The 25,761-nt window shown below is 41.6% G+C and overlaps 1 protein-coding gene across 1 annotated transcript in view; it reads left to right on the forward strand.

The window, feature by feature from the left end:
* The first annotated feature begins 653 nt into the window (after window positions 1-653).
* The window catches only part of MCC (MCC regulator of WNT signaling pathway), a 200,925-nt gene continuing 175,817 nt past the window's right edge, over window positions 654-25,761 (forward strand). The window contains 3 exon segments of the mRNA XM_062017600.1: window positions 654-940; window positions 942-989; window positions 22,845-23,092. Of these exon segments, the coding sequence (XP_061873584.1) occupies window positions 864-940; window positions 942-989; window positions 22,845-23,092 (373 nt within the window). The 5' untranslated portion in view covers window positions 654-863.

Below are 25,761 nucleotides of genomic sequence, written 5' to 3' on the forward strand. Positions count from 1 at the left end.
AAATGCAAAGGAGAAAGAAAGACATGGAGAGGTATAAGCCATGAACAAGTTCAGATGATGAATTGATGAATTGTTTAGAACAGAAAAACAAATTATGTGCTTTTCAAGGTAGTTTGATCAGTGGAGAGGAACTGGCTAAGTCAAGAGGGGCAGGTGCTGTGTAACTGAGGGAACCTACCTGTGCATTACCGCATCAAACTGCCTGATACTCAAAAGTTGGGCTACTGAAAATGTTGGGTTTTGTGGCAGTTTGTCTTAGTTTCCAGTAGCCAGCCACGGCCAAACAAGCCTGCAGCCCTCCCAAAGCAGGGGACTAGGTCTGCCCAGGGAGAAGAAAACAAGGGACCCTCAAGACCACCCGACCTGAGCGTGGTTTGCCTAGCACTTGGTGGCTCGACTCCAGTGGGGCACCTAACTGTAAGCCAAGGCAGATATCCCTGCTCAAGGCTGTCCGCCCTCTGCCAATGCAGCCGTGCTTCCTGGCACCGAGAGCGAAGCCGGCTCAAAGAACGGGCCAAAGCGGCGGCGGGACGATGTCACGCGCAGCCGGGCCAGCTCCCCGCTCCGAACCCCGACGCTTGGCAGTGACAGCGCGGGTACCGAGCCTCTCGGCCGCAGTGGGAGGCGGGGCTCCCCTCCGTGCGACCAGGCGGCTCGGGCAGCGGCGCCTCGGCCCCCTGCACGCCCGCCTCCCCCCTGAGAGGCCGCGCCTGGGCTCTGCGGGGCCGCGCACGGCGGAAGGTGGACACAGGGCCGGGCGGCGCGGTAGGACTCCGCGCCTACGCGCCAGTATTGTGCTGGCGCGGCGGGACTGGGAGTCCTGGGCACCACAAGCAGCCTCTTCTTTCCGAGTTGGGCTCACGATGGCGGCAGCTGCCCTAGCGGAGGTGAGCAGCCCCGGCAGTAGCAGCAGCGATACCTCCAGCACGGAAGAGGAGGAAGCGCCTCTTCCAGACCTGTGACGGCGACGGAGACGGCTTCATCAGCAGGTAGCGACAACAGAAGGTTCTTCGCGCGTCTGGTGCGACAGCCGTCCCGTCCTCCCCCTCCTCCCAGGCCGTCTAGTGAAGCGGCGGCTCAACTTCTCGGCGAGTTTGAGTAGTTCTCAGGGCGCAGCCGCCGCCAGGCCAAGCCGTCCTCGCTGTCAAAGGAGCAGCTGCCCAGCGGCTTCTGCCACTGGTCGCGCCGGGGGCAAATGCCCGGGCCGCCCGGCTCCCTTGCCTGCAGTGTCGGGCGCGGCCAGGCTCAGCCTTGTACGGCCGGTACCTCCTGGAGCACACCGGGAGCTACACGTCCCGCAGCCAGCCCGCCCTCCCTCTCTTCCCGTTTGCCTCCTGCCCCTCGCCCGACCGTCTGCTCCTGGAGCTAGGATCTTGAGAGTAGAACTCTGGCCGTGCCTCGGCGCGCGGAACTGCTGGAGAGAGGGGAGAAGGGTGAACAAATAACCTCCGGGGCGACTTGCACTTCCACCAGATCGGGAAGGTCGTGCCTCCCAGCCAGGTTGGGATTTGTCACCCAGCCCACTGGGGAGTTGATGTTTGCAAGTAAGCAAAGCCAGTCACGGGCAGTTTAAGATAAAAATTAGTGCCGATCTCCCAGATGACGTGATTTTATTTTTTAAAATGTGTTATCAATACCCTTGTTATACAGTCTCAATTTAAATTCCTCTACTGGTCCCCAGTTAGTTTTGGGATCATGACCCAGGCTGATCGTCACCCAAGTGGTGACCTTGTACGTTTGTAGCAGATAGTTGGTAATGAAAATGATAGTAATAAAATGTTCCTGTATCTGGAGGTACTGGCAATGTGTTTTGGTCAGAACTGGTTTTTGTTGAAAGGCTATTTCTGGACCTAGTCCTCTGCTCTCACAGTGTAATTTAAAATTTATGGAACTTCTAAATGTGAGATTGGACAGAGAAGGCAGGAACTTGAATTTTCAAAATGTAAACATACGCTGGTTGTAGTTAATAAGTGTCTCTAGAGAGCTAACTCAGTGAGGGAATTTATAAGTCTGTCATCTAGCCTGAAACCTAAGAATATGACCCTGCAAAAAGGCTAAGCCTCAATCCCCTCTATCATCTCTTTGGAGCCAGAAAGTTGTTGAAAATCTGTAGCAGCTGGCAGTCACTTTAAAAGTAAAATATAAGGGTCATGATAGTTCTTATCTAAACAGCTCCCCAAATGCTCCTTTTACCCGCTACTAATGATTATTTTGACAGTTGTGGTTCTGAAATGTAAGCTTTGAATCTGTATGCTTTATAACTAGTGTGTTAAGTAAGAGTGCTTCTCTTTCCATTTGCTTACAGTTGTTGTAGAAATTATTCTGATGCCTGAAAACTTCACCTAAAGCTTGTGCTGCCTTGTCAGAACACACTTGCTGATCTGTGATGTTTTTCTTCAATGCAGACTAAATAAACTGCTGTATATTTATAATTTAAAGACCTTATTGAGGGAAGGTTGATGTCTCAGGGCTTTAGATGGACAGTTGTGAAATGCTCAACTTGTTTCTGATTGTCTTTTCTAGATTGCCTAAGTTTTCTTCTAAATTTGTATTCTGTGTATTTCAAAAATGATGTTTTTGAATGTTTCTTGAACTACACTGTTGAAAGCTTTGAAAACTCCAAGAGATTGGATTTCAGCCAGAAATGGAAATAAAGCCCAGAGGATAGCGGCTGAAAGTCCTTCAGGAGATTGCTAATACCTTGCTTCAGAAGGGCATTGTGCCTTCAAGGCAGAACTGGTATGTCCCTGATCAGAGAGCAATGTTATAAATTACTATCTTCCCTTAAATTTCCACATTAGTGAGAAAGTAGTGAATAGATATTTAACAAATGGCTTTGACATCAGAGAGAGTCATTTACCTTTCTTGACTTCATTAACTAGCATGGGTAATCAGTCTTGTAAATGGAATGCATTCCTTGTTTTGTGTGGTGTCTCAGTTTCCCACATCATCTATTTTATGACAATGGCCTATGCAGGAGCAGACTTGCCTAGTGGGTTTTGGATATATTTGTAGTATACACCTCCATAGCCTTACAGGCAGCTCTTTCTGATTCATGACACACACCATCTCTTAAAAGTAGAGCAACTGAGGTTTTGTTGGTTTTGTTTACCATTTTAGTGTTTAGGTAATTGCATTTCTTTAAGGTAACAAATCAAAGACAAAAAAGTTACATCTACTTTTACATTAAAGGTAATCTTGCCATTCTGTTCATGTTGTTTGTCTTTCTTTTTTTATTTGTACAGGCTAGTTGTTTGGTTTACCTATTCCTTCTTGCCCTGCTTCAGACTTTATTTTGCTCATCTTTGGGGGAAACAATTTTGGTTTTGCCTTTTTTATAGCCTCAGTGCAGATGGTTGGCTGACTTCTACAGGTTACTGTGGTTTTTACAGCAGCTTAAGCATTGAAATAAATACCTGAGTTTTTGTGTAAAGAGCTGAAAACAGAACTCAGCACTGTGAAATTGACTGCTTCCTTGTGGACTAGAACTGATCTATAGATTAAGCCTCTTTTTCAGCATTTCTTTATTTTCAATGCAATGGGGTTGAAATTTGCAGTTCTGCAGCTGTTATACAGCATATCTTTCAAAATGAGTACCCTATCTGCTTGCAGGGCTGCAGCATGGCTGGTCATGGGTTTGTGTAACACTGGTAGCAATTTGTGAGATTTCTTTCTTTCCAACTCCAGAGGTGTTTACGGAAGAGAAAATGTTTAGTCTTGCAGCAAAGGCAGACATTTTGTATGCAAGTTTATTTAGTTTGTATTGCATAGGGTAAATAAGCTATTTGCATTCCTAATTAAGTAGTGTGGTATCTCAGCTGTGGAAATGCTTTGTTGTGCATCAAACTGTAAACCTCTTCAAATAATAGCAGGGAAGTAAAGGCACAGATGGAGAGGAGAAGCATGTCAAGAGATGCTGTTCTGGTTTAGCAAGGAGCAGCTTTTTGGCTTAGTAACAGGGGGAGCGGGTTGCAGTGAAGACCCGGTAAAGAGTTTGCGGACTCTCCCCCGGCTCCTGGGTTCACACCCACCTCCGGCCCGGCTGGGCCAATCTGGCGCCTCTGCGATCACTATTTAGGGACGGGAATTTGGAATGCGAGGCAGGAGGTGTAAGAGTGATACAAGATAGAGGCGACTACGTGGACCCTTCAGCCAGAGAAGGAGGAAGGAAGGAGAAGCAATAGACCAGAGATTCCTCTGCAAGCCGAGGCGAGAATACAAGCTGTGCCCCTGCAACCTATGGAAGTCCATGGCAGGACCGAGAGTTACCAGCAGCTCCGTGTGAGTGAGCCCGGACGGGCGAGGGACTGTGTGGGGCCATGGCCCAGGCCGTGCTGGAGAGCCTGTGTGCCACAGAGCAGCCCCACACGAGAGGCAGAGAGGAGCTGCAGCCTTTGAAATAAGTGCGCGTCAGAGCAGCCCGTGCAGGGCTGCCGTGTGTGTGAGTTACCCCACGGACTTGCAGGGAGGACTGGTGTGGAGTTCACCCGTCCTGAGGAGGGACAAACGGCAGAAGCTATCGGGAACAGACTAACTGAAACCCCCACTGCCTGCCCCCCCGAACCGTTCAGGGGGGGACAGGGTAAAAACCCCGGGATCAGGGCTCTGAGCCCGGGAAGAGGGGAGGTGTGGCAAGAAGGTGTTCTTAAAAAGGCTGGTTGGACTCTTCATTATTGTACTACTCTGTGTTGTTTTATCTTGGTTATGTTTTGGGGGTATGTTTTAGTTGGTGTTGCATTAAATTATTTTCTGTTTTCTTCCCCAAACCGAGTGGCCAGGTCTGTTTTGTCCTGAACCTTAAGTGGCAATTAAGCTCTCCCTGCCCTTTGGCAATTCTCAGCCTCTTCGGTACTCAGGCTAATCGTGGTCTTTGTTCCCTGATGGGCCTAAACCACGACAGATGCTGATTAATTTCCAGAATCTAAATAGGTAGGATGATATAAAAATGCTAAAGCATAACAAGCGTGTACCATTGGTGGTTACAATCCACTTACATTTGACGTGTGCATATGGAAACCTTGCAACATCTAACTAGACAAAAGTACTAAGAAAACATGCTGGTTTTTATTGAAATAGCTTTTGCTGCTTTTGAGATTAATATTAGTGAGTTTATTTTAACATCTTAAAAGTGCTCGATATTCCTCTGAAACTTGAACGGTGAGAGATAACGTTAAAACTGCAAAGCAGTCCGTGATCAAGGATGGATTCTGAATGCTTGAGATAGCCGAGTCGACCTTGTTGGGAGCAAAAGGCAGCCTTATGCACTGTTTACAGCAGAGCTTTGTTTGCAGCTGTAGCTGGATTGTGCTGTTATTAACAAAACCTGTTACCTGAAGAAAAACCCACTAATTGCACCCATTTGTCTTGCTTTTTATTCTGTTTGCTTTGAAAAACTTCAGAATCAGATGTTATGGTTAAAAATATAGTCAGCTTCAGAAAGTTGGTGCTTTGGAGAGGACACCTGCTGCACTTTTAAAATTTATTATTTTAAGATCAGTCTGTGTGGCTTTTGTTGATGTCAGGAAAGTGAGAGCATGCTGTGTTTTTACAGGTGTCAGTCTGGATTAATATCTTCTTTAGAAACTTAATTGCTTTGTAGCTTTATGATATGTGGATTGCACTCAAGTTGCATTTGGTATGTAACAAACTCTGTATTTACTGCAGAAGCCACCAAATGAGTTTCCAGATTATTCTGTTCTAACACTACAAAGTCGAATAACATTGAATCTACAGGGAATAAGTCTACTTAAAAAACGAAGCTATGAGCTATGGAGATAATGAGTGAAGAAAAAAAAAATTATTATGTTACAATTGTGCTGGTTTTCCAATTTTAACTTGTAAGCATTGATAAGTAACCTCGAGGGTTATGAAGTAGAAAGGTAAAGCCAGTATTTCATTCAGGGCAAGAGTTGTCATCAAGTTAACAATAATGGAATGAAATTGTGTTTGTAGTTTGTTTGAAAGTATTTTCTCCAATGTACACAGATTTATTTTTTACACTAGGGTCAGTGTCTTACAGGAAATCTCTAGTAAGAGTACTGTAAGATCTTTAAAAACCCAGAAACCTACTGATTTTATGTGGAGCGTACACAGCACCATTAAAAGGATGTGCTGAAAGACTCTTCTTTGCAGAGGCAGTTAAAAGGAACTTGTTGGATTTGCTGTGTTATCTGTGCTGTTAGTGGTATATAGCTGTGGAAACTGAAAACAATGTAAAGGATGATCTAATCTTTTTAATGAGCAGCAGTAATAGGGTATTCTCAGCTTTCTTGCTGATTATATTTTGTGCACCTACTCAGTGTTGCTGCATCTACTGGCTGCATAGAATGGTTTGGGTTGGAAGGGACCTTAAAAATTGCTTAGTTCCAACTCCTGTGCCATGGCTAGAGACACCTTCCCCTGCTCAATGCCCCATCCAACCTGGCCTTGAACACTTCCAAGAGTTAGGCATCCACAGCCTCTCTAAGCATCTTGTTCCAGTGCCTCGCTACCCTCCTAAATATCTAATCTTAATCTAGTCTTTCAGGTTGGAGCAACTACCCCATGTCCTATCACTACATGTCTCTGTAAGTACTCCTCTCCAGCTTTCTTGTTGGCCCCTACTGCGAGGCCTCCATAAGGTCATCCCAGAGCCTTCTCTGCTTTAGGCTGAACAGCCTCAAGTATCTCAGCCTGTCTGCACAGGAGAGGTGTTGCAGCCTTCTGATCATTTTTGTGTCTCTCCTCTGGACTTCCTACAAGCAAATCTGTGTCCTTCCTATGTTGGAGCCCCAGAGATGGATGCAGTACTCCTGGTGGGGTCTCACCAGAGAGAGGCAGGATCACCTCCCTTGATCTTCTGGCCACCTTTCTTTTCATGCAGCCCGTGATGCAGTTGGCTTCCTGGGCTGCAAGCACTCATTGCTGGGTCATGTTCAGTTTTTCATGCATGACTGTCCTTTCACCCCAAGTCCTGCTCCACAGGGCTGCTCTCAGTTCACTGATTTCTCAGACTGTATTTGTGCTTGGCATTGCCATAGGCAACATGCAGGACCTTGCATTTGTTGAATTTTGCACAGGCTCACTCCTGAAGCCTGTCAAAGTCTTTCTGGATGGTGTATCCCTTCCCTCCACCATACCAACCACACCACGAGCCAGTGGAAATAACAAACTGCCTTTGAAGACTTGTGAGAGAAGTAATAATATTCTGTTAGTTTTACAGGTACTGAGATTTCTAGTTTCGAAAGCAGTTTGATCTCAGTACTGTACAGTCCTAAGTCTGGCCTCAATCCAGCTGTGTAATAAGGTGTGAGAAGCAAAATAAGCTTTCTTGTGAAAGGCTCAGGTCAGACGCTGCAAGTGAAGCACTTCTATTAAGCATTCTTGCAAGAGCGGGTGTCCTAGCTAGTAGACACACCTGACAGGTACAATATTTGGCTTTTTATTCCCTATTCTGGCCGCAGGGTCCCTCCCTTGTTTCCTCCTTGATTAGGTACTCCAAGATTTACAACTTATTGAGGCACCTAAAAATCCTCCCCAGAGGATGTCTGGTTTTTGTATCCTATCGTGGATTCCCCCCACAATCCTAAGATTTAAACTCTAATTAACACTTCAAACAAACAGATGTTATTTGCTACACAGAAACAGATAACAGTCCCAAGGTTAATTCACTGATTTACGCTACACAGAAATGGACAAGGTCAGTTTGCTGATTAATACTATACAGAAAGGGATAACAGAAAAAACCCCAATTATTTGTCTTCATTTCTCTTCTAATTCTCCAAAAACAACATCAGCATTTCTCACAAAGGGGACATCATTTAGAAGCATTTCTGCAAAAAATGTCACCAAGATCAGGAGAAGTCTTTGCTCAGTCTGTGCATTCATTCTGGCTTTGTATACTGCTAGGCTGTTCTTACCATAGAATCAGAAAGATTGTTAGACCCCAGAGCAAGATTTTATTCTTGAGATCTGGTCTATTTGCTCTTTCTATAAACATGTGAAAGCTTCACACAACTCATTTTTAGGAATTCCAGAAAAAGAGTGCCTGAACCTTGTTAAAACTGACTTTATCTGTGCACTAGTTTTTCGGTGTATCTTGGAAACAGTTTCAGCTCCAAGTTCTATTCCTAGACTTAATTTAGTTTTTCATTAGTCTCCATTAGGCAGGATCTGTTATGCATGTAACTGAAGGAGTGCTTTTATGTAGATACAGCACAATACTTACTGTATGCCAAATAAGATGGTTAGTGGAAGTACTGTGCTGGTCTTTATGTGATTGTAGCCTGTTTTCTCTGTTTCTCATGGGACTTGTCTTAGTTAATGTTTCCACAGTTGTATAGAATTGGGAGGGGATGGGTAGCAGTGTTAGTCTAACTTTCCTCCACGAGTTGTCCTAGAACATCATAACCAAAACAGGAATAAGTTATGGAGTAAGACAGAGGGATACAGATGAGAAGCCAGAGACTGTTGGGACCTGGGCTATAATGAACATGATAGAGTTAGACAAAGACAGAGAAAGTTAGCAGTTAATCTTTGAATCACCTTCAGCAGCAGAAAAAGAGAAGAATGCCTATGTGACAGCAAGCTTGAGCAGGGAGCAAACCGAAACGATAGACTGATAGAGACAAGGTCAAAATAAGAAGACAGGATAGAACATTCAATTAAGCATTGTGTGATCACATGTACATGATTAACAAATTGCAATATATGTAACTAACAATAGTATAAAGTTAAGTAAAATGTAAGGTAAGCATAACCATAGTCTAGTGTTAGAAAAACTAACTGAAGGCCAAATAAATGGGGTGATATTTAAAGCACAATAAGGTTGATGTTTTAAGTACAATAAGGGTGGTGTTTTAACACCATGAGGTTGGTGTCTAAGTTGTTACAAAAATGAAACTTTGAGGCCTTATGCATAGCACATGATCCTTAGTATTAACTAATTGTCATGAATTTTAGCACATACACAGCATTTGTAAAAAGTATGTAAGTGATGATTATGTGGCAATAAATTTGGAGTTGATGCACATCATATTGGTGTCTGGTCACTTCTGTCTCACATAATGAAGAAGAACCTCTGCAGGAGACACCCTGCATGCTTAGTTTAGGTTGAAGAAAGGAGTATCCCTTTGTTAAACAATATGTCTAGAAAACCTATCAAGAATCAACATTCATAAAGGCTTGTGTATTTCAAAGTCAATATTTGTTGCAGCTAATACACAGTCAGAGGAATATATTCAAACTTGAATTTTCTGACCCTTTCATATGTTTTAATTACTTAGCTGTCCAGTTCTTATGTAAACATCAGACACATGAAGGGGTATAGTACAACATTTTAGCAGGAACTCTTCATGTTTAAAACTTAATAAAGTTAGTTGATGTGTTTTATACAGATTAGAGCATTTTTGTTTCCCCATTGACTTTAGTAATCAGGGAAAAGCCACTTAAATATGTATCTTGGGCTTGTTATATGGTGTTATTGTATTATTTTTTGGGGAAGCTTGTTGGCCGGGTAGATTGTAGTGTGGAAAAACTAAGCAAACAGTGAGTCATCATTCAGTCATCACTAAACTTTTTGATCCCTTTGAAAGTTGCTCTTCAGTTAACATGTAAGTGGTGAATGATTTCTTATCTTTATTAATTTTTGTTGAATTTTATTGTTTCGTAATGAAATTGTTGCTAAAACTGTTGCCGTTCAGGTAAGAGTTGATGCCTAGTGTGTGATAAGACAGTCTACACACGGTCTTGAGAGAGCACTTTGGTATTTGCACAAAAGGTGGATGCTGGGGGTGTCATTCCACCTGTAGGCTATGAAGTGGGGGGCAGGGTGGCAGATCTTTATGGTCTTGAATTGAGTTGGTGGATGTGATCTCTCCCTGCTGCCTTTACCTTTCTCCAGTTACCACTGGGGTGACTTGATGCTCATTAGGCTCTATCCACCCCTTGGTGCTTCTGAGGCAGGAGGTTCCCACCATATCAGTATTTGGTGCCTCTTCAAGGATACAGAGTAGTCAGATTCACCCTGGTCATTCTCACCTGAACAGTGGTACTAGAGCCTTGGCATTAACTCCTTCTGGAAAGCTACCCATTGGAAAAAGACCCGGAGTGTCTGTCAACATCTGAATGTGAGCTGAAAGTGTGCCCAGGTGGTCAAGATGGCCAATGTCATCCTGACTTGTATCAGAAGTAGTGTGGCTAGCAGGACTAGGAAGAGGATTGTTCTCCTGTACATAAAGTACATCAACACCATGTTGCTAGGGGTATTACTGTAAGAGAGTTGAACCTTTCCTTAAAGTCAGTAATTCCCCTTTTGTGTTCCTGGAGGGGAGAAAAAAGTTGTTGTTAAACTGGCCTTTTTTTCACTTGTATCTTCTTGGTATTTTCTCGGTATTTTCTCTCTTTCCAGTGGTGATGGGGAGCAGGGGACCTCACAAGATAGTTTGGTACCTGGCTTTTGTAGGAAATCTATAGTCATAGGTTTATAACATTGAAACCACTGGTGGATGTTTTATCAGTATGACTGGACTATGATAAATATTTGTATTTATCTCATTTGTGTGTGATTGCCTCTTCTGTTGCTGCTTACAGCAGACAAGGCAAGTAGCATGCTGCTTAACCCCTGTTGGTTAGCTCATACTTCTAAGGAGCAACTTTATAGTTGTTTTCAGAATTAATTTGTCAAAACTTACAGTTTGTAATTAACAGATGGGTTGACTGTTTAGGGCAGTGCTTGAATTAAAGAGTTCTGCCAGGGGCTGGCTAACTCCTTGTATTTCTTGTCAATCATTGTCTGGTTGGAGGGTGCCATGTGCAGTTGTTTTTTCACTTCATTGTGGTTGGATTGTAAACCAATTAAAAGAAGTTATTTATCTTAGATTGTCGGAGGAGGGTAGGTAGTGTCTGAAATTAATTCAAGCAACAGGTCATGTATGTTTTGATGGCAAGCAAGGAGCCTCACAAGATGTTTGGACATCTGGCTTTCCTTTAAAATAGACACCCCTAAGCTAGGTATCTTCTCTCCTTAATAATGAACTGGGAAAACTACATAGAAGTTTAATGTTTTCCTTTAAGTCAGCCTTTGCTGCTGAGTGAATTGTTCCACAGTGCCACAGTTCTGAAGTTTTGCTTTGTGTGCACTAGAATTTAGTAAATGAGCTGCCCTGACTGAAAACAAGAAATACTTATTTCCAGCATGTTAACATGAATCTGTGAATTTTAGTATTGGCACAAAACAGCAGTAAAAAACTTGAGCTTGGGATTTAGTCATGAACCTTCTGATTATATTTGGTTGTTCTTTAAACACAGTTCACTCCAAATGCTCTGAACTAAGAAAGATCCGTAAAAGTTAATTCATGACCGTAAAAATGGCATTGTTGTAAGAGACATAAAGCTACAGCAGAGGTTTTATTTACTCTCTTGGTATCTCGGCTGGTAAATCAAAGAGATTGACAAGTCTAATGTGGTGCCTAATAGTATGTTGTCCAAAGGATGGGCTTCAAATGGCATCTAGAGAAAAACAGTTACACTGTTGATACAGGGCTTTTCAAAGTCACCTTATTTTTACTGTGAATGTTCTCATCTTTTAGAATAAGTAGTACGTATGTGGAATTCATCCTAGTGTAGAGACTATTTACATGTGTTTAATTGGCAGGACACATGGCAGTGATGAGGCTCATTTATTTGTGTCCGAGTGGCCAATTGAGGTAGTCCAGGGGTTCCTGGAGCACAGGAAGTTGGAGAAATGCTCCTGCCTCAAGCTAACAAGATGGAGGGCTAAAGCCAAGGCTCAGGTGGACAACACTCTGGTGAAGATCAATACATCCCCCCAGACAGAGCTGGTTAGCAAGGATGCTTCACTCCAGATGGAGGGCAGGGGATGTTTAGGATGTTTAGGGACCTATGCTGCTGAGGTAAGTATGTGTCATAGGTGCCCTCAAGTTCAAGAGCTGCAATGTCAGGTGAAAGAGTTATTAGACTCTGTAGTATTAGAGAGGCAGAGGTGGAGACGGACATCTTCCACAATTAGGTACAGCCCTCCAATGAATCCAATATGCCTTGCACCCTGGTAACAAAAAAAGGTAGGGCTCTTCTTCATAACCCCCTTCCAGAGTGCCAATCACAAATAAGTATGAGGCATTTGCAATGAGGGACTTTGCTGGGGGAAATCCCATCAAACAATTCACCATCAGCTCCTCCACCTGCAACAGCTAATGGACACCATAGCAAGAAGCGACTGGTGCTCGTTGTGGGTGACTCATTGCTAAGAGACACCAAGAGGCTCATCTGTTGATCGGATAAGGAATCATGAGAGGCGTGCTGCCTGTGGGGTGCCAAGGTCTGTGATGTGGCTGAGAGTTCCACGGCTCGTCAGGGATGTGGACTACTATCCCCTACTCCTCTTCCATGTGGGGGTGAATGATATAATGAGACATGATATTTACAGAATCAAAAAGATTTTAAAACCCTGGGGGAGCAGGTAAAGGGTAGAGGGGCACAGGTTATTTTTTCTTCCATCCCGTCCACTAGGGGTAAAGGAGAAGTCACCAGTGCAAGAATCAGACAAGTTAACTGCTGGCTAAGAGGCTGGTGCAGGCAGAAAGGTTTCAGTTTTTATGACCGTGGACCCTTCTTTTGGAACTATAATTTGATAGGACAGGGTGGAATTCATCTCTCTCATAAGGGCACTGAAATATTTGGAAATAGGCTGGCTAACTTGATCAAGAGGGCTTTAAACTGAATGGCGTGGGGAGTGGGGAGAGGAGTAACATAGAACAAGCTATCCTATCTAGCAGTGAAACGGGACACAGCAGGGAACATGATGATATGTGTACCTCATCCACACACCATGTTGAGATGTAGGACATTGTCCACCCTGAGGTAGAGCCAAATGAGGGAGGATCGTCTTGAATCCGTCCAGGGAAACTTATGTGTTTGAGTAAGCTCCTGTGCTGCCTCTACACCAATGCACACAGCCTGGGGAATAAGCAGGAGGAACTAGAGATGTAGGTGTGGATGTGGGGCTACAAGCTCACTGCGGACACAGAGATGTGGTAGGACAGCTCACATGACATGTGAGCACAGCCATGGTTGGCTATGTGTTGTTCAGGAAAGACAGGCTGACAAGGCGATGAGGTGGAGTTGCTCTCTGAGGGAGCAATTAATGTGCATTGAGCTCTGCCTGGGTGGGGATGAGGGGCAAGTTGAATGTTTGTGGGTGAACATTAATAGGCAGGGTAAGGTAGGTAATACTGTTACAGGAGTGTCATGGTTTAGTGAGGAGCCCCTTTTGCTTGGTAACAGGGAGGGGGCTGCAATGCAGACCCAGAAAAGAGTTCTCAGACTTTCCCCGGCTCTTGGATTCAGACTCACTTCCAGCCCGGCTGGGCCAATCTGGCATCTCTGCCATCACTATTTAAAGATGGGAATTTGAAGTGCTTGGGAGATGTAGGAGTGGTACAAGATGGAGGTGACCATCTGGACCCTGCAGTCAGAGAAGGAAGGAGGAGCACCAGATCAGAGACCTCTCTGCAACTTGTGGTAAGAACACAGACTGTGCCCTGCAACCCGTGGAGGGCAATGCCAGGAGTGAGAGCCACCAGCAACTCCAGGTGAGTATGCCTGGACGGGCGAGAGACTGTGAGGAGGCGGCCACGGCACAGGCCGTGCTGGAGAGCCTGTACGCCATAGAGCAGACCCACTCGAGAGGCAGAGAGAAGCTGCAGCTTTTGGGATGAATGCACACTGGAACTGTCTGTGCAGGGCTGCTGTGTGTGAGGGACCCCACGGAGGAGCAGGGACAACCAGCAAGGAGTCTGTCTGCCTGAGGAGAAACAAATGGCAGAAGCCATCAGGAAGACTGACTGAAACCCCCATTCCCTGCCCCCCCTAAGCTGTTCAGTGAGGGAGGAGTTAAAAACACCGGGATCAGGGTCTCTGATCTCAGGAAGAGGAGGGTGGCAGGTGGCCTTGAAGGGCTGGTTGTGGTCTTCATGTTGTACCACTCTGTGTTGTTTTCTTTTTGTTGTATTTTGGGGTTTTATGGTTGTGTTTTGACTGCTGGTGGATTAAATTATTTTCTGTTTCCTTCCCCAAGCCCAGTAGCCTGGTCTGTTTTGTCCTGGACCATAAGCAGCAATTAAGCCCTCCCTGCCCTTTAGGAATTCTCAAGTCTGTGGTACTTGAGGCTAATTGTGTTTTGTCCCTGGATGGGCCTAAACCATGACAAGGAGTTTGCTACAGGACACCTGATGGAGAGGAGCAAGTGAATGAGGCCTTCTGCGAACAGTTGAGAGCTGCCTCACAGTCACAATCCCTGGTACTCATGGGGGACTTCAACCTCCCTGATATTTGCTGGCAAAAGCCACACGGCCAAGTGCACACAGTCCAGGAGGTTCCTACAGATTGTTGATGACAACTTTCTGTCACAGGTGATTGAGGAACCAACGAGGAGAGGTGTGCTGCTGGACAAATAAGGAGGGTGTGGTTGGGAATGTGAAGATTGGAGGCAACCTCCGCTGCAGTGACCACAAGATGACAGAGTTCAAGATCTTGTGTGGAAGAGGCAGACGCAAAACAGGACTGTGACCCTGGATTTCAGGCGAGCAGACTTCGGCCTCTTCAAAGACCTGCTTGGACTGATCTCATGGGATAAGATCCTAGATGGTAGAAGTGCCCATGAGAGCTGGTTTATCTTTAAGCACCACTTCCTCCAAGCCCAGGATTGGTTTGTCCCAACATGTAGGGAAACAGGAAAAGGAGGCAGGAGGCCTCTATGGATGAGCAAGGATCTGCTGGGACAACTCAGGCAGAAAGCAGCCATCTATGAGAGGTGGAAACAGGGCCTGATTTCTTGGGAAGGGTATAGGAACATTGCCAGAGCATGCAGGGCTACAACCAGGAAGGCTAAAGCCCTTCTACAATTAAAGCTAGCCAGGAAAGTAAAGGAAAATAAGAACAGGATTTTCAGGTATAGCAACAATAAAAGGAGGATGAGGGGGAATGTAGGCCCGCTGCTGAACACAGTTGTGTGCCCTTGTGGCTAAGAAGGCCAATGACATCCTGGGATGCATCAAGAAGAGTGTGGGAAGCAGGTCAAGAGAGGTTCTGCTCCCCCTTTGCTCTGCTCTGGTGAGGCCTCATCTGGAGTACTGTGTCCAGTTCTGGGCTTCCCAGCTCAAGAAGGACAGAGACCTTCTGGAGAGAGTCCAGTGCAGGGCCACCAGGTTGATCAGGGGAGTGGAGCATCTTCCTTATGATGAAAGACTGTGAGAACTGGGCCTATTCAGTCTAGAGAAGAGAAGCCTGAAGGGGGATCTTATTAATATTTTTAAGTATATAAATAGTGGATGTCAGGAAGTTGGGGCATCCCTTTTTTCTGTTGTACCGAGAAACAAGACAAGCAGTAATGAGATAAAGCTTGAATACAAAAAGTTCCATTTAAACAGAAATTTCATTTAAAGAAAAAACTGTTTTACTGTGAGGATGAGGGGACTCTGGCACAGGCTGCTGGTGGAGGGTGTGAAGTTTCCTTCCTTGCAGGTCTTCAAGAGTTGCCTGGACACATTCCTATGCGACCTGATTGGACTAGATGATTTCTAAAAGTCCCTTCCACCCCCTACCATTCTTTGATTCTATGATCTTGTATATTAGTTAATGTAGAATCATAGTGTGGTTTGAGTTGGAAGGGACCTTAAAAATTGCCTAGTTGCAATCCCAAGCCATGGGCAGGGACACATCCACTGCTCAAAGCCCCTTCCAACCTGGCCTTGAACACTTCCAGGGATGGGGCATCTACAGCCTCTCTGGACTGTTCCAATGCCTTGCCACTGTCACAGTGAAGAACTTCTTCCTAATATCAAATCTCAATCTACCCTCTTCCAGTTTGGAGCCGTTCATGTCCTGTCATTATAAATGCTTGTAAAAAGTCTGTCTCCAGCTTTGTTGTCAACCCCCTTTAGGTATGCTATAAGGTCTTCCTTTCCCTGAAGCTTTGTCTCTTCTGGCTAACAACATCAACAACTCGACCTGACTTCATAGGAGAGGTTCTCTAGCCCTCTAGTCACCATTGTGCCCCTGGTCTGGACTCACTCTGATAAGTCCATGTCATTCTAATGTCAGGGGCCTCAGAGCTAGATGCGATACTGCTCATGGGGTCTCACCAGAGTGACCTAAAGGGGGAGAATCACTTCTGTCAACCTGCTGGTCACATAACTGTGATGAGCTGTAATGATTAATTGTAATCTGCACATTTAATGTCTCCTTTCTTCAGAGAGTTTTTCTGCAATAGAACTTTCTCATATTTACTAGAAGAAAACATTATTTTCGTAGTAACAGTAGTTATTCACTTAAATCCCCTATGTAGTTTTTAAAGATAAGTTAAATATCAAAGAACAGACTACTTCTGAATGTAAACTATGCTCCTGACAGTTCCAACTATGTTATAGAGTCCATAGGTTGAATTGATACTGTGTTTTAGCAGAATTTGAAACTAGTAGCTGCACAAAGAAAGCATAGAATGCCAGAGATTCTGTTGACAAGCTCTGCTTCTCTACTGATAAACAGCTTTGTGTGCAACAGTGCTGTCTCAACAGATGACAGCCTTTTCAAAAAATGGACACCCTGTTCTTGTAGATTGCAAGATGTAGTTTTTGTTAACAGTTTGACAACTTAAATGGTGTACTCTGAACACTTATTTCTAGTGAGTCAAATGTGTGTTTGCTGTGCAGTCTGTAAAATACACATCTCTAACAGACTGGCAAGTCTTGCCCATATCTAGCATGAAATTGGGAGGAGGAGGCACACACTCCTTGGTGGGAGGCGTTGTCTGTCGAGGATACTTTCACCCTGCTTTCCCAGGAGTGGTGGGGTAGGCTGCATTTCTGGGATAGTACTTTGGTAAGTAGCTAAGCCAGGCCGGAGCTGTAAAGTAAAAGCTTGGCTGGTTGGATTTTGAATAAAGCATAGAGAGTTTTGAGTCTGATTGACTGTTCTTGATCTTGTCTTTTTCCCACTGCTGCACAGCATAGTGGAACTTGGTCAGGTTGCAAGTTAACTGTGAACCGGCAAAATGGACATTGGAACATGCAAGGCAGAAACTGAAAAGGACAAGGAGTTTCAAGTGTACCAAAGTTCCTGTACTCTGGAAACAGTAAAAGAAAAACCAGGGAAAGGGTACCGAGAGAGGGAGCCAGTGAGCTGTGTTGGCTGATGCTGAGAAGCATGAGATTTGGTTTGGGTTGTGTGTTTGTTTTTTTTAATTTCCAGTGTTGACAGTATGAAATATAGTGAAATGATACCTGCAAATAAGATCAGTAAGAAATCATTGGAAGGAAGAGGGAAGAAAGTTACCAAAATGATAATTGTAACAAGGTGAAAGTGAGTACAGCAGAGAGTATGAGTGGTCTAGGAAAGAAAAACACTATGTTATTAATCCTTCTTCATGTCTAATAGGAGTTTCATACATTTTAAGTTTGATCTTCCATTTATTAAAAAACCCAACCCAGCCACCCAGAAAGTTCAAAAAAAACAATGACCCACAAAATCTTTTAAAGTATGTACATGTATGCACCAATGCATGCAGCCTGGGGAATAAGCAGGAGGAACTGGAGATGTGGGTGCGGATGCGGGGCTATGACCTCATTGTGGTCACAGAGACGTGGTGGGACAGCTGCCGTGACTGGAGCACAGCCATGGAGGGCTATGTATTGTTCAGGAAAGACAGACTGATAAGGCATGGAGGTGGAGTTGCTCTCTATGTGAGAGAGCAATTAATGTGTTACTGAACTGTGCCTGGGTGGGGATGAGGAGAGAGTAGAGTGCTTATGGGTAAAAATTAATGGGCAGGGCAAGGCAGGTGATATTGTTGTAGGAGTCCTTGGAGTTCCTTGGAGGTCTTCAAGACCCGCCTGGACCTGTTTCTATGCGACCTGATCTAGGTGTACCTACTTCTGCAGGGGGGTTGGACTAGATGATCTCTAAAGGTCCCTTCCAACCCCTACCGTTCTATGATTCTATGATTTTTGTGTTTAACTGCCTAATATTAGTATAGCATGCAGTACGTGTGACAGCATTTTTGTATTCAATTTATCTTGGGAGAGAAAATCTACATGTTTGCCTGATGGGTGCGTAGCTAAATAATTAGAACAGATTGTGACAGAATAACCTGATGTTTTCCTGTTAAAAGAACATTTTCTTGTGATGGTAGGATTTCACCTTTAAAGCTTTAGCTTTGTTTCTATCTGTTTGTAAAGTGTAGGTGTCACTGACCTGTTAGCTAACACGTCCTTGAAACCTGTTACATGGTACTTTGTGGAAGGAGGAGAGATATATTTTCAGAATGCTAAGTTAAATTAAAATATTCTATTTAAGTGAATTATTTTTTCTCCTAGTGTTGGGCTCCTTAACTCAAAATATTTTAAAATTATTTATATTGGAGAAAGGTTTTAATATTATTTATCAAGCTTGCTGAATCCAAAATATCGTTCTGATTTGTGGAATGAAAAATGGTTTAGGGTCTGTATTCTTGCACTGGTGACAGTTAATATGTATTTTTACATGGGGTTTTTTTACATGCTTGGGATATAGTCTATTGAGACAGTTAATAGAGAGTGATATTATGGAAAATCCATGATGGTTTGGGTTTGTTTTTTTTTTTAATGTCTGAAGAGCTAAACTTTAACCATAATGGAAGTAATAAAGCTGACTGTCTAGATTATGATTTCTAATTGTGTGCCTTGAGAAAAACCCAGGAGAGTTATTGAAGAGAACAGGGCACAAAAAGTGAAATTAAGCCTTACAAGACTAAAAGCATTCCAAATATTTTAAAATATTACAAATTGTGGTATTCATAAACCTAATTAATCTTACAGCTCTAATCCTGTGGGTTTTTGGAACCTCTGTCTTCTAGACCAGAGCTTTTTTGTTTGTGGGGTTTTCTGGTTTTTTTTCTTTTTTTTTTTTTTCCATTGCATCAGCTTAGGGTGACTACAACTGATTTGTCATGACTGGGTGCAGGTGTTCGTATGTTCATATATTACATTTTAGCTAGTACTTTTAGAGCCTCTGTGTAGTTTTAGATGCCCAACCCTTTTTTCTCTGAAAAATTCCTAGCTTTTAACACAGGTGAGAACTAATTTGAAATACATTCAGATGCATTGAGTGGGTTCTCTGAGTTTGCAACTGTGTCCTTTGTGTCTGTCTCTGTAGAAACAGATGCAAATTGTGTTAGTGGAAAGATGGCGGTTAACTCCTACTGAATAAAGAACATACAGGTTTAAGAGCAGTTGTATGGGAATCATGTATATCTCTGCCAAAGGTAAGCTTTCTTCTGTATTGACTGGTATCTCAGGAGAGTTTTTTATAATTATCTGGATTTTTAAAGTTGAATCAAAATAGATGACTGGATTATTTTAAATAGTTATTTTAATTTAAAAAAGAGTATTCCTTGTTTTTGTTATAAAGCATTAGGGCTATACCTTCAATAAAACCCTCTACTGTCATAATCACTGGTTGTATAATTATTTTTTTTATATTTCTGAATGGCTTTGACACAATCTTCTTTTAAAGCAACTATAAATTCTAATTGGTTTTGCTTCTCAACATGTAGATATTTACATAGCGAAACTCCCACAGCTCTATATGGGGCTGTTTCTAGCATTTTAAATGAAAATGTTCTTTACTTAAAAATCTTTTTGGTAATGTTTGTAGATGAACATTAAGAAAACTCTTATTGTTTCAGATTGCTTGATGTACTCCAACTAAAAGAAATCTTTTTTCAGTAGTGCTTCTAGTCCTTAGTTACTCAAGTAGTCTCAAGTTTATTGTTTTTTCTAATTCATTACCATTTTCTCATGTGCTTTCTTCAGGCAATATCCTCTGAGTGCAGATGCTATAAATTATATTCAGTTTGTATTTGCATAACAGAAGAGAAGGCTTGAGAACTAGATATACAACCCAGTCCTTTGTGGGCTGTGTGAGGCATGTGAACAGTAGCATGGTTACATCCCACCCCAGCATGGCTCTTCTGAGAGTAGGGCAACAGGCCTTTGTCCTGGAAGCCCCTGGCAGAATTGCTTTGCATTGCTTCCCCTAATACTTATTTCCAAATTCCTGCTCCTCAGGGATGTTCCTCAGCCTGAGGTCTTATGTCTGATCTGTTTATAAGAACATATAGCACTCAGTGCTCAACGGTGCCTTTGTAAATAGCTGCTTATGAATTTACTGCTGCAGTTGAGGTGATGCCTAAAGCAATTGCTGTCAGTCTTACCACATCACTGCTGCTGTTAAAGCTAATTCAGGTTTAGTTGTCTCAATTTGAGCAAGCTGTTCTTTAAATTGTTAATGTAGACATAGCTTAATTCTGTCTATTATTCCCCTTGGGAAAATTTGAGACCTTTGTGTTATTTTTCTTTGCAACACCCATGTGAGATTGGTTTGTATCTTAATTTTTAAAAACAGTGAGCTGAGCTATGCAAAGATTATTTATTTCTTGACTAAATTCAAAGCTAACAGCAAAACTGACCAAAATTTCAACTGTGAGTATCAATCACTTATATTTGGCCTATGTAATGCAGCTTAATTATCTTATACTAAAGCTATTTTCTTGTCATGAGTGGCAATTATATTTATTTCTATATGGATAAAATATTTGTTAATAACATTAGTATTGTTTTTGTTGTTGTTCTTATTATTACACTCCAGTTTTACTATAAACATCTCTGCCAAGAAGTGTGTTGGGGCAGCACTGGAATTCCTGCATGGAACAGACTTGAAAGCTCCACCTGATGAAAAACTTTTCTTCTGTAGAGTAGATAGAAGTTGATTGTGATATTAAATCACTTTAGTGAAACTGTTTGTACAAGAACTTTGTCTGTTTCACTGTATCATAGTTTCACAGAAACCTTCTGAATGATGTTCCAGTATTAGTAATGAAATAATACTATGGTAATAATTCACATAATATTATTGCACATTTCCTTTACCTTACTTCTACAGAAATGTTTTGTACAACATGAAAGTAAGCAACATTTCAAAGAAGCCACAACATATTCGTACTATTTGTAGTGTGAATTGTTGTGGTTGTATTATGCAATCCTAGTCAAGGAATATTTAAAAAAGGGGGATGACAAGACAGGAAAAATACTGGAATGTGCGAGTAGCAAAGTGGTAATTATTTCAAACTTTTGAAATCAGAGAGAATGGAGCACCAAGATTTTGACACTGTTGCTTCAGATCTGACTGAATTGGATTACCCACATTTTATTTAGAGTGCAATTAATTATCATTTGACAAACATATATCTGCCTTCCTTTGGTTGCTGGAGAAGTTATTTCACAATTTCGTTTCTTTGTCTCTTGCCTCCTTCTCTGAATTGACATAGGGCTAAGTGAGAGAGAAGCAGGAGGAGAAAAGGATGAAAAAGTGTCACTTTTTTTCGTGTCTTGAGTAGCAGCAGAATGAGGCAGGCCTATTAACTTTGTCTTCTGCTGTTTACGAAACCTCTGTGCTTTCTCTGTATGCTCCGGAAAATTATTTGGTGTACATTTAGTGTTGCAGGGTTGTGTTTCAGCAAAATAGCAGTGGGATTTTTAGTGAAAAACATGTCACAGTATCTTCAGAAAAAAACCTCTCTTTTTTAAAAAATTTATTTAGTCTCTGATGCTGCATCATAACTGAGGAATTTCACTGAGCACATCCCCCCACTGTTAGAGAGTAACCTGTGCTTGTCTAATAGGCTACTTACAGTCATATCCAATTCACATCCACTACATTCTTTCTTCTTGTTCCCTGAATAGACTTATTAGTGATTGTTCACCTTTCTTTACTTAGTTACTAACTTCTGAGTCATGATTTTTTTAATCCAACTGCTACTGTTGACATTTCTTTTGTAATTGTTAATCTTACCTCAGTTTTGAAAAAGAAAAAAGAATGATTTACAAAACTTTGTTAATGTTTGCTTGTGACACTTGGGTTACAGCCCAAATTAAGCCTAAAAGGTATGTTCTTGAGGTACTTGTCTTCACAAAATAGAAAATTACATTGGTCATAGCATTGCTGATTTTTTTTTTTTCCTGAATAGTATCTTTAGGGTTATTTGCATTCATCTCTTCTAAGAGCACTTTGTCTAAACTTGTAAAGGTATCAATATGCTGTAAATATCTTCCCTGTTGATTTGTCTGCAGCTGTCTTTTGGCCACTTACAGTAGGTGCCAGAGTCTTTTTCATAGTACTACCCTCGTCTCATTTTTGCAAATTTAATTAAACAATTGGACCAAGCAAACTACTTACAGGAGTTTTGCAGTCAGAACGTTTGGAGGCAGATTTGAAGCCACTTAATGAATATCAAATTTGTCTTTTCTCCCATTTTCTTTGACATTCATATATTTTACCTCTTTAGGTTACTGCTGTTGAGGAGCAAAACAAATTTCCCTGACCTGTCCTGAGTAAAATGGAAATTTTGTTAGACATTAATCTAGCCAGACAATAATTATCTAAATTCATATCGTGTTACCTTCTCTGAAGATACTGTGATGAACAACAGCAGCTATTCAGCTGTACCTTGGTTCTGTCTTTGCTAGTGGAAGTGTTAATAGTAGCATGAAAATAGATTAACACTTAAAGAAAAATGTTTACCTGTTTTCCATAGTCTGTGTTGTAATTTCTTGTCGACTGCATTGTTCCTTTGTTGAATTGATAAAAACAACAGTTGGTTTTAAAAGTCTGTGCATGAATGCATTTCCAAATTAGACAAAATTATTATTCCTTTACTTCAAAACTATTTTTTTTTCTTCTGTTTCCACTTCTCCAATCATTTTTCCACTTTCATCCCTTGCTTGCCCCCATTTTCCCTCTGAAAATATCCTTAGGAATGACTTGCTGATGGTGTGCCACCAGTTGAATATGGAGGAATCCGTTATGGAGATCATGCACCAGCTGGGAGCAGATGAAAATGGAAAAATTTCCTTCCAGGATTTTAGTCAGTGCCGCATGGAACTGATACGAGAAATCAGGAAGGAGGAAGTGGAACTTTCTGTGATATCGGATGACTTTTTTAAAAAGAAAAAGTTAAGGGATAGGATAGCTTCCTGGCCAACTAGCAGCAATAACAATTTAGGTAGGTATGACTTTAATGTTGTGCTGGTGTAATTTTTAAAAAAATGAACTCTGGGATTTTTGTTACCAGTTTTACTGGCATCAGGATTTCTCCCAAAGGGCTTTGTGTATATGCTGTGACATGATTTCATCCTGTATTAGATTGTTGTTGCAACTGATATTGTCTAGTCATTGATATATAGACTAGAATATGTGTAGAGTATCCTTTTCTGAGAACCCTAGTTGCACAAGACAATGATCATTTTTAAAAGAACAAGAGCTGTAGAGCTCAGTTGGTAACTTAAGATCAGTGAGTTCTTTGTTGTCTGTAAAGCCCAAAAAAGTACATAGATAGAATATTATAAATTAAGAAGAATGATACAAATAGAAGAATGATACGAATTATATTGGAAACACAATACAAATATATTATTATACAAATATATGTATCAGAATGTAGGAATTGCTGTACACAGTTCAATCACAATACCAAGGTGATTCCCATTACCAAACTAATGTACTCACCATCATGAGACTTGCTTCTCCAGTCTCACAGGGAAGACATATGTGGTTTAAAGACAGCTCAAGCTCATTACTCCTTTTAAAATTCTTTTGTTGTTTACATTTTTATAGTACTTATCTTGGGCTCAGCCAACAAGGTATAAATAGCTTGTAAGTACTGTATCTCCCCCATGCTACCCTGGCTAACTCAAGGAGACATTAATGAACTCAGGGAAGAACACAGCACCAGTTGATTCACTCAGCTGTTTATCAGTCAATAGTTGTTTATCTAAAGCAAAGACCATCCTTGAGTCCCCTTGGTGTTGAGATCAAGTTAGCTTCTCTGCAACAGTCCCAGCCTGCATTATTCCCTGAGATTCAGACACATCACCCTTGCCCACCTCCTCTGGGCCTGCCTCTGTGGTAGAGGTTTACTGGTCAGTCACATCTGTCTTGATTTCTTCAACAGTCAGTCTCCTAGAATTTAAAACTGGGCATGAGTTGGGTTTGGGATTTGTTTTGATATTTAAGGTTTGTTATTTGTTTTGATGGGATGAGTTTACCTTGTGTTGTATCTCCTGGTAACTCTGCACATGTTTTTAGCTGGTTCAAGCATTCAGTTTTTCCTTGTTCGCTTTGTATCCATGGTGAATTCCATATCTTTTTAGATTGACAGCACTTCTCCCTCACCATCACTTCACTTTGTGCTCATTGACCTTTCTTTTTGGCATCTTAACATTGCAAATCTGTTTCATTCAGCTCTGTTCATTCTCCATCTCATCTCTTTTACTTTCTTCATAGTCATGTTTTGACGTAGACATATTTTGTTGTTGTAAACATATATGTTTTCTTCTGTTTATCCTTCTTCCAAATATATTCTTGAATTGCAAGACAATTAACTCCATAGTTTCTGTGCCCATTTCTTCAACAATGTCTATACTGAATCATCAGAATCCTTGGACTCAATTATATTTCCAGCCAATCAATCTCTTCCGGGAGCTATACCAGACAGCACTTCAGAAGCAAGATCCTGCCTATTTTTTTTTTTTTAATTAGATTAAGGATGATGTCTGTTCCATAGCTTGTATAATTTATCTTCTGCCTCTAGTTATTTTTTCTATGCTGACACTGCTGTATTTTTATGTGAATCAAGAAACTTCTGCCTTCAGACTGCTATAAAAAGTTTCCCTATATGACCAAATTTCTGGCATCTTCTATCTTAAAATCTAAGCCTTACAGGAGAAAGGTCTGCATTACAGTCTCAAAATGTATCCCACAAAAATCTTATTAATTGATGCAAAGAAGTAGTCATAGATGAGCATTCAAATATGTTAATGTGTACAATTTAATCCCTACAGGTTTTTTCCTATTTTCTGTTAGTTGTACAGAGTAGTTGAAGGAATTTTTAAAGTTGGTGAATGAATACATACTTCTTTTTGTAATGTTTTTTTTAAAACTGAAGTTCAGAAGACCTTTTAATTTCACAGAATCACAGAATCTTAAGGGTTGGAAGGGACCTTGAAAGGTCATCTAGTCCCGCCTTGGTACATTTTGCTCTGTGCTGATAAAGCCTGACTATTTCACTGTACTGTTTTTAAACCTTTTGGTGATTACTTGTCCTGCCTTGACTCTTGCAGATTCTGTAAGACTTCATAATAATTAGGGAGCATATGGAGATGCCCCACCATGTGAACAAAAAAAGAGTGGAAGGAAATAATAATAATGAACATTTAGAATGCAACTGGTTTTTATTTAGTTGTAAAAGAAAACCATTGTGGCTGCCTTGTTGAAGATGTTCTACAGCACTCTTTTTTTAAAGAGACAAGGAAACACCACTGTCATGTATTTCTATGATATAAATACAGCACATAGTATGAACATAATGACAGCTGAGGAATTATACTTGCGGTCAAGCGTGAATTATGATCTACATATGCTTCCATACCTTTCAGGGTTCACATATGTAGTTACTGGTGATTAAAGTGTCAGTTGTGTCATATTGACTGTTTCCTATTGCTTTCTAAACATTAAGATAGGAGATAAAACCAATGTGCAAATTCAAAGCTGTAAACTTGGTGGATGTTCTTTTTTGTGTGTTTTTCTTGTCTTTTTTTTTTTTTTACAAGTAGCATTTTTTAATAAATATTATTTTCAAAGATAGTTTACAGGGCTTTTTTTACAGACTAATTT

The sequence above is a fragment of the Colius striatus genome, chromosome Z, assembly GCF_028858725.1.
Source record: "Colius striatus isolate bColStr4 chromosome Z, bColStr4.1.hap1, whole genome shotgun sequence".
Lineage (NCBI taxonomy): Eukaryota > Metazoa > Chordata > Aves > Coliiformes > Coliidae > Colius > Colius striatus.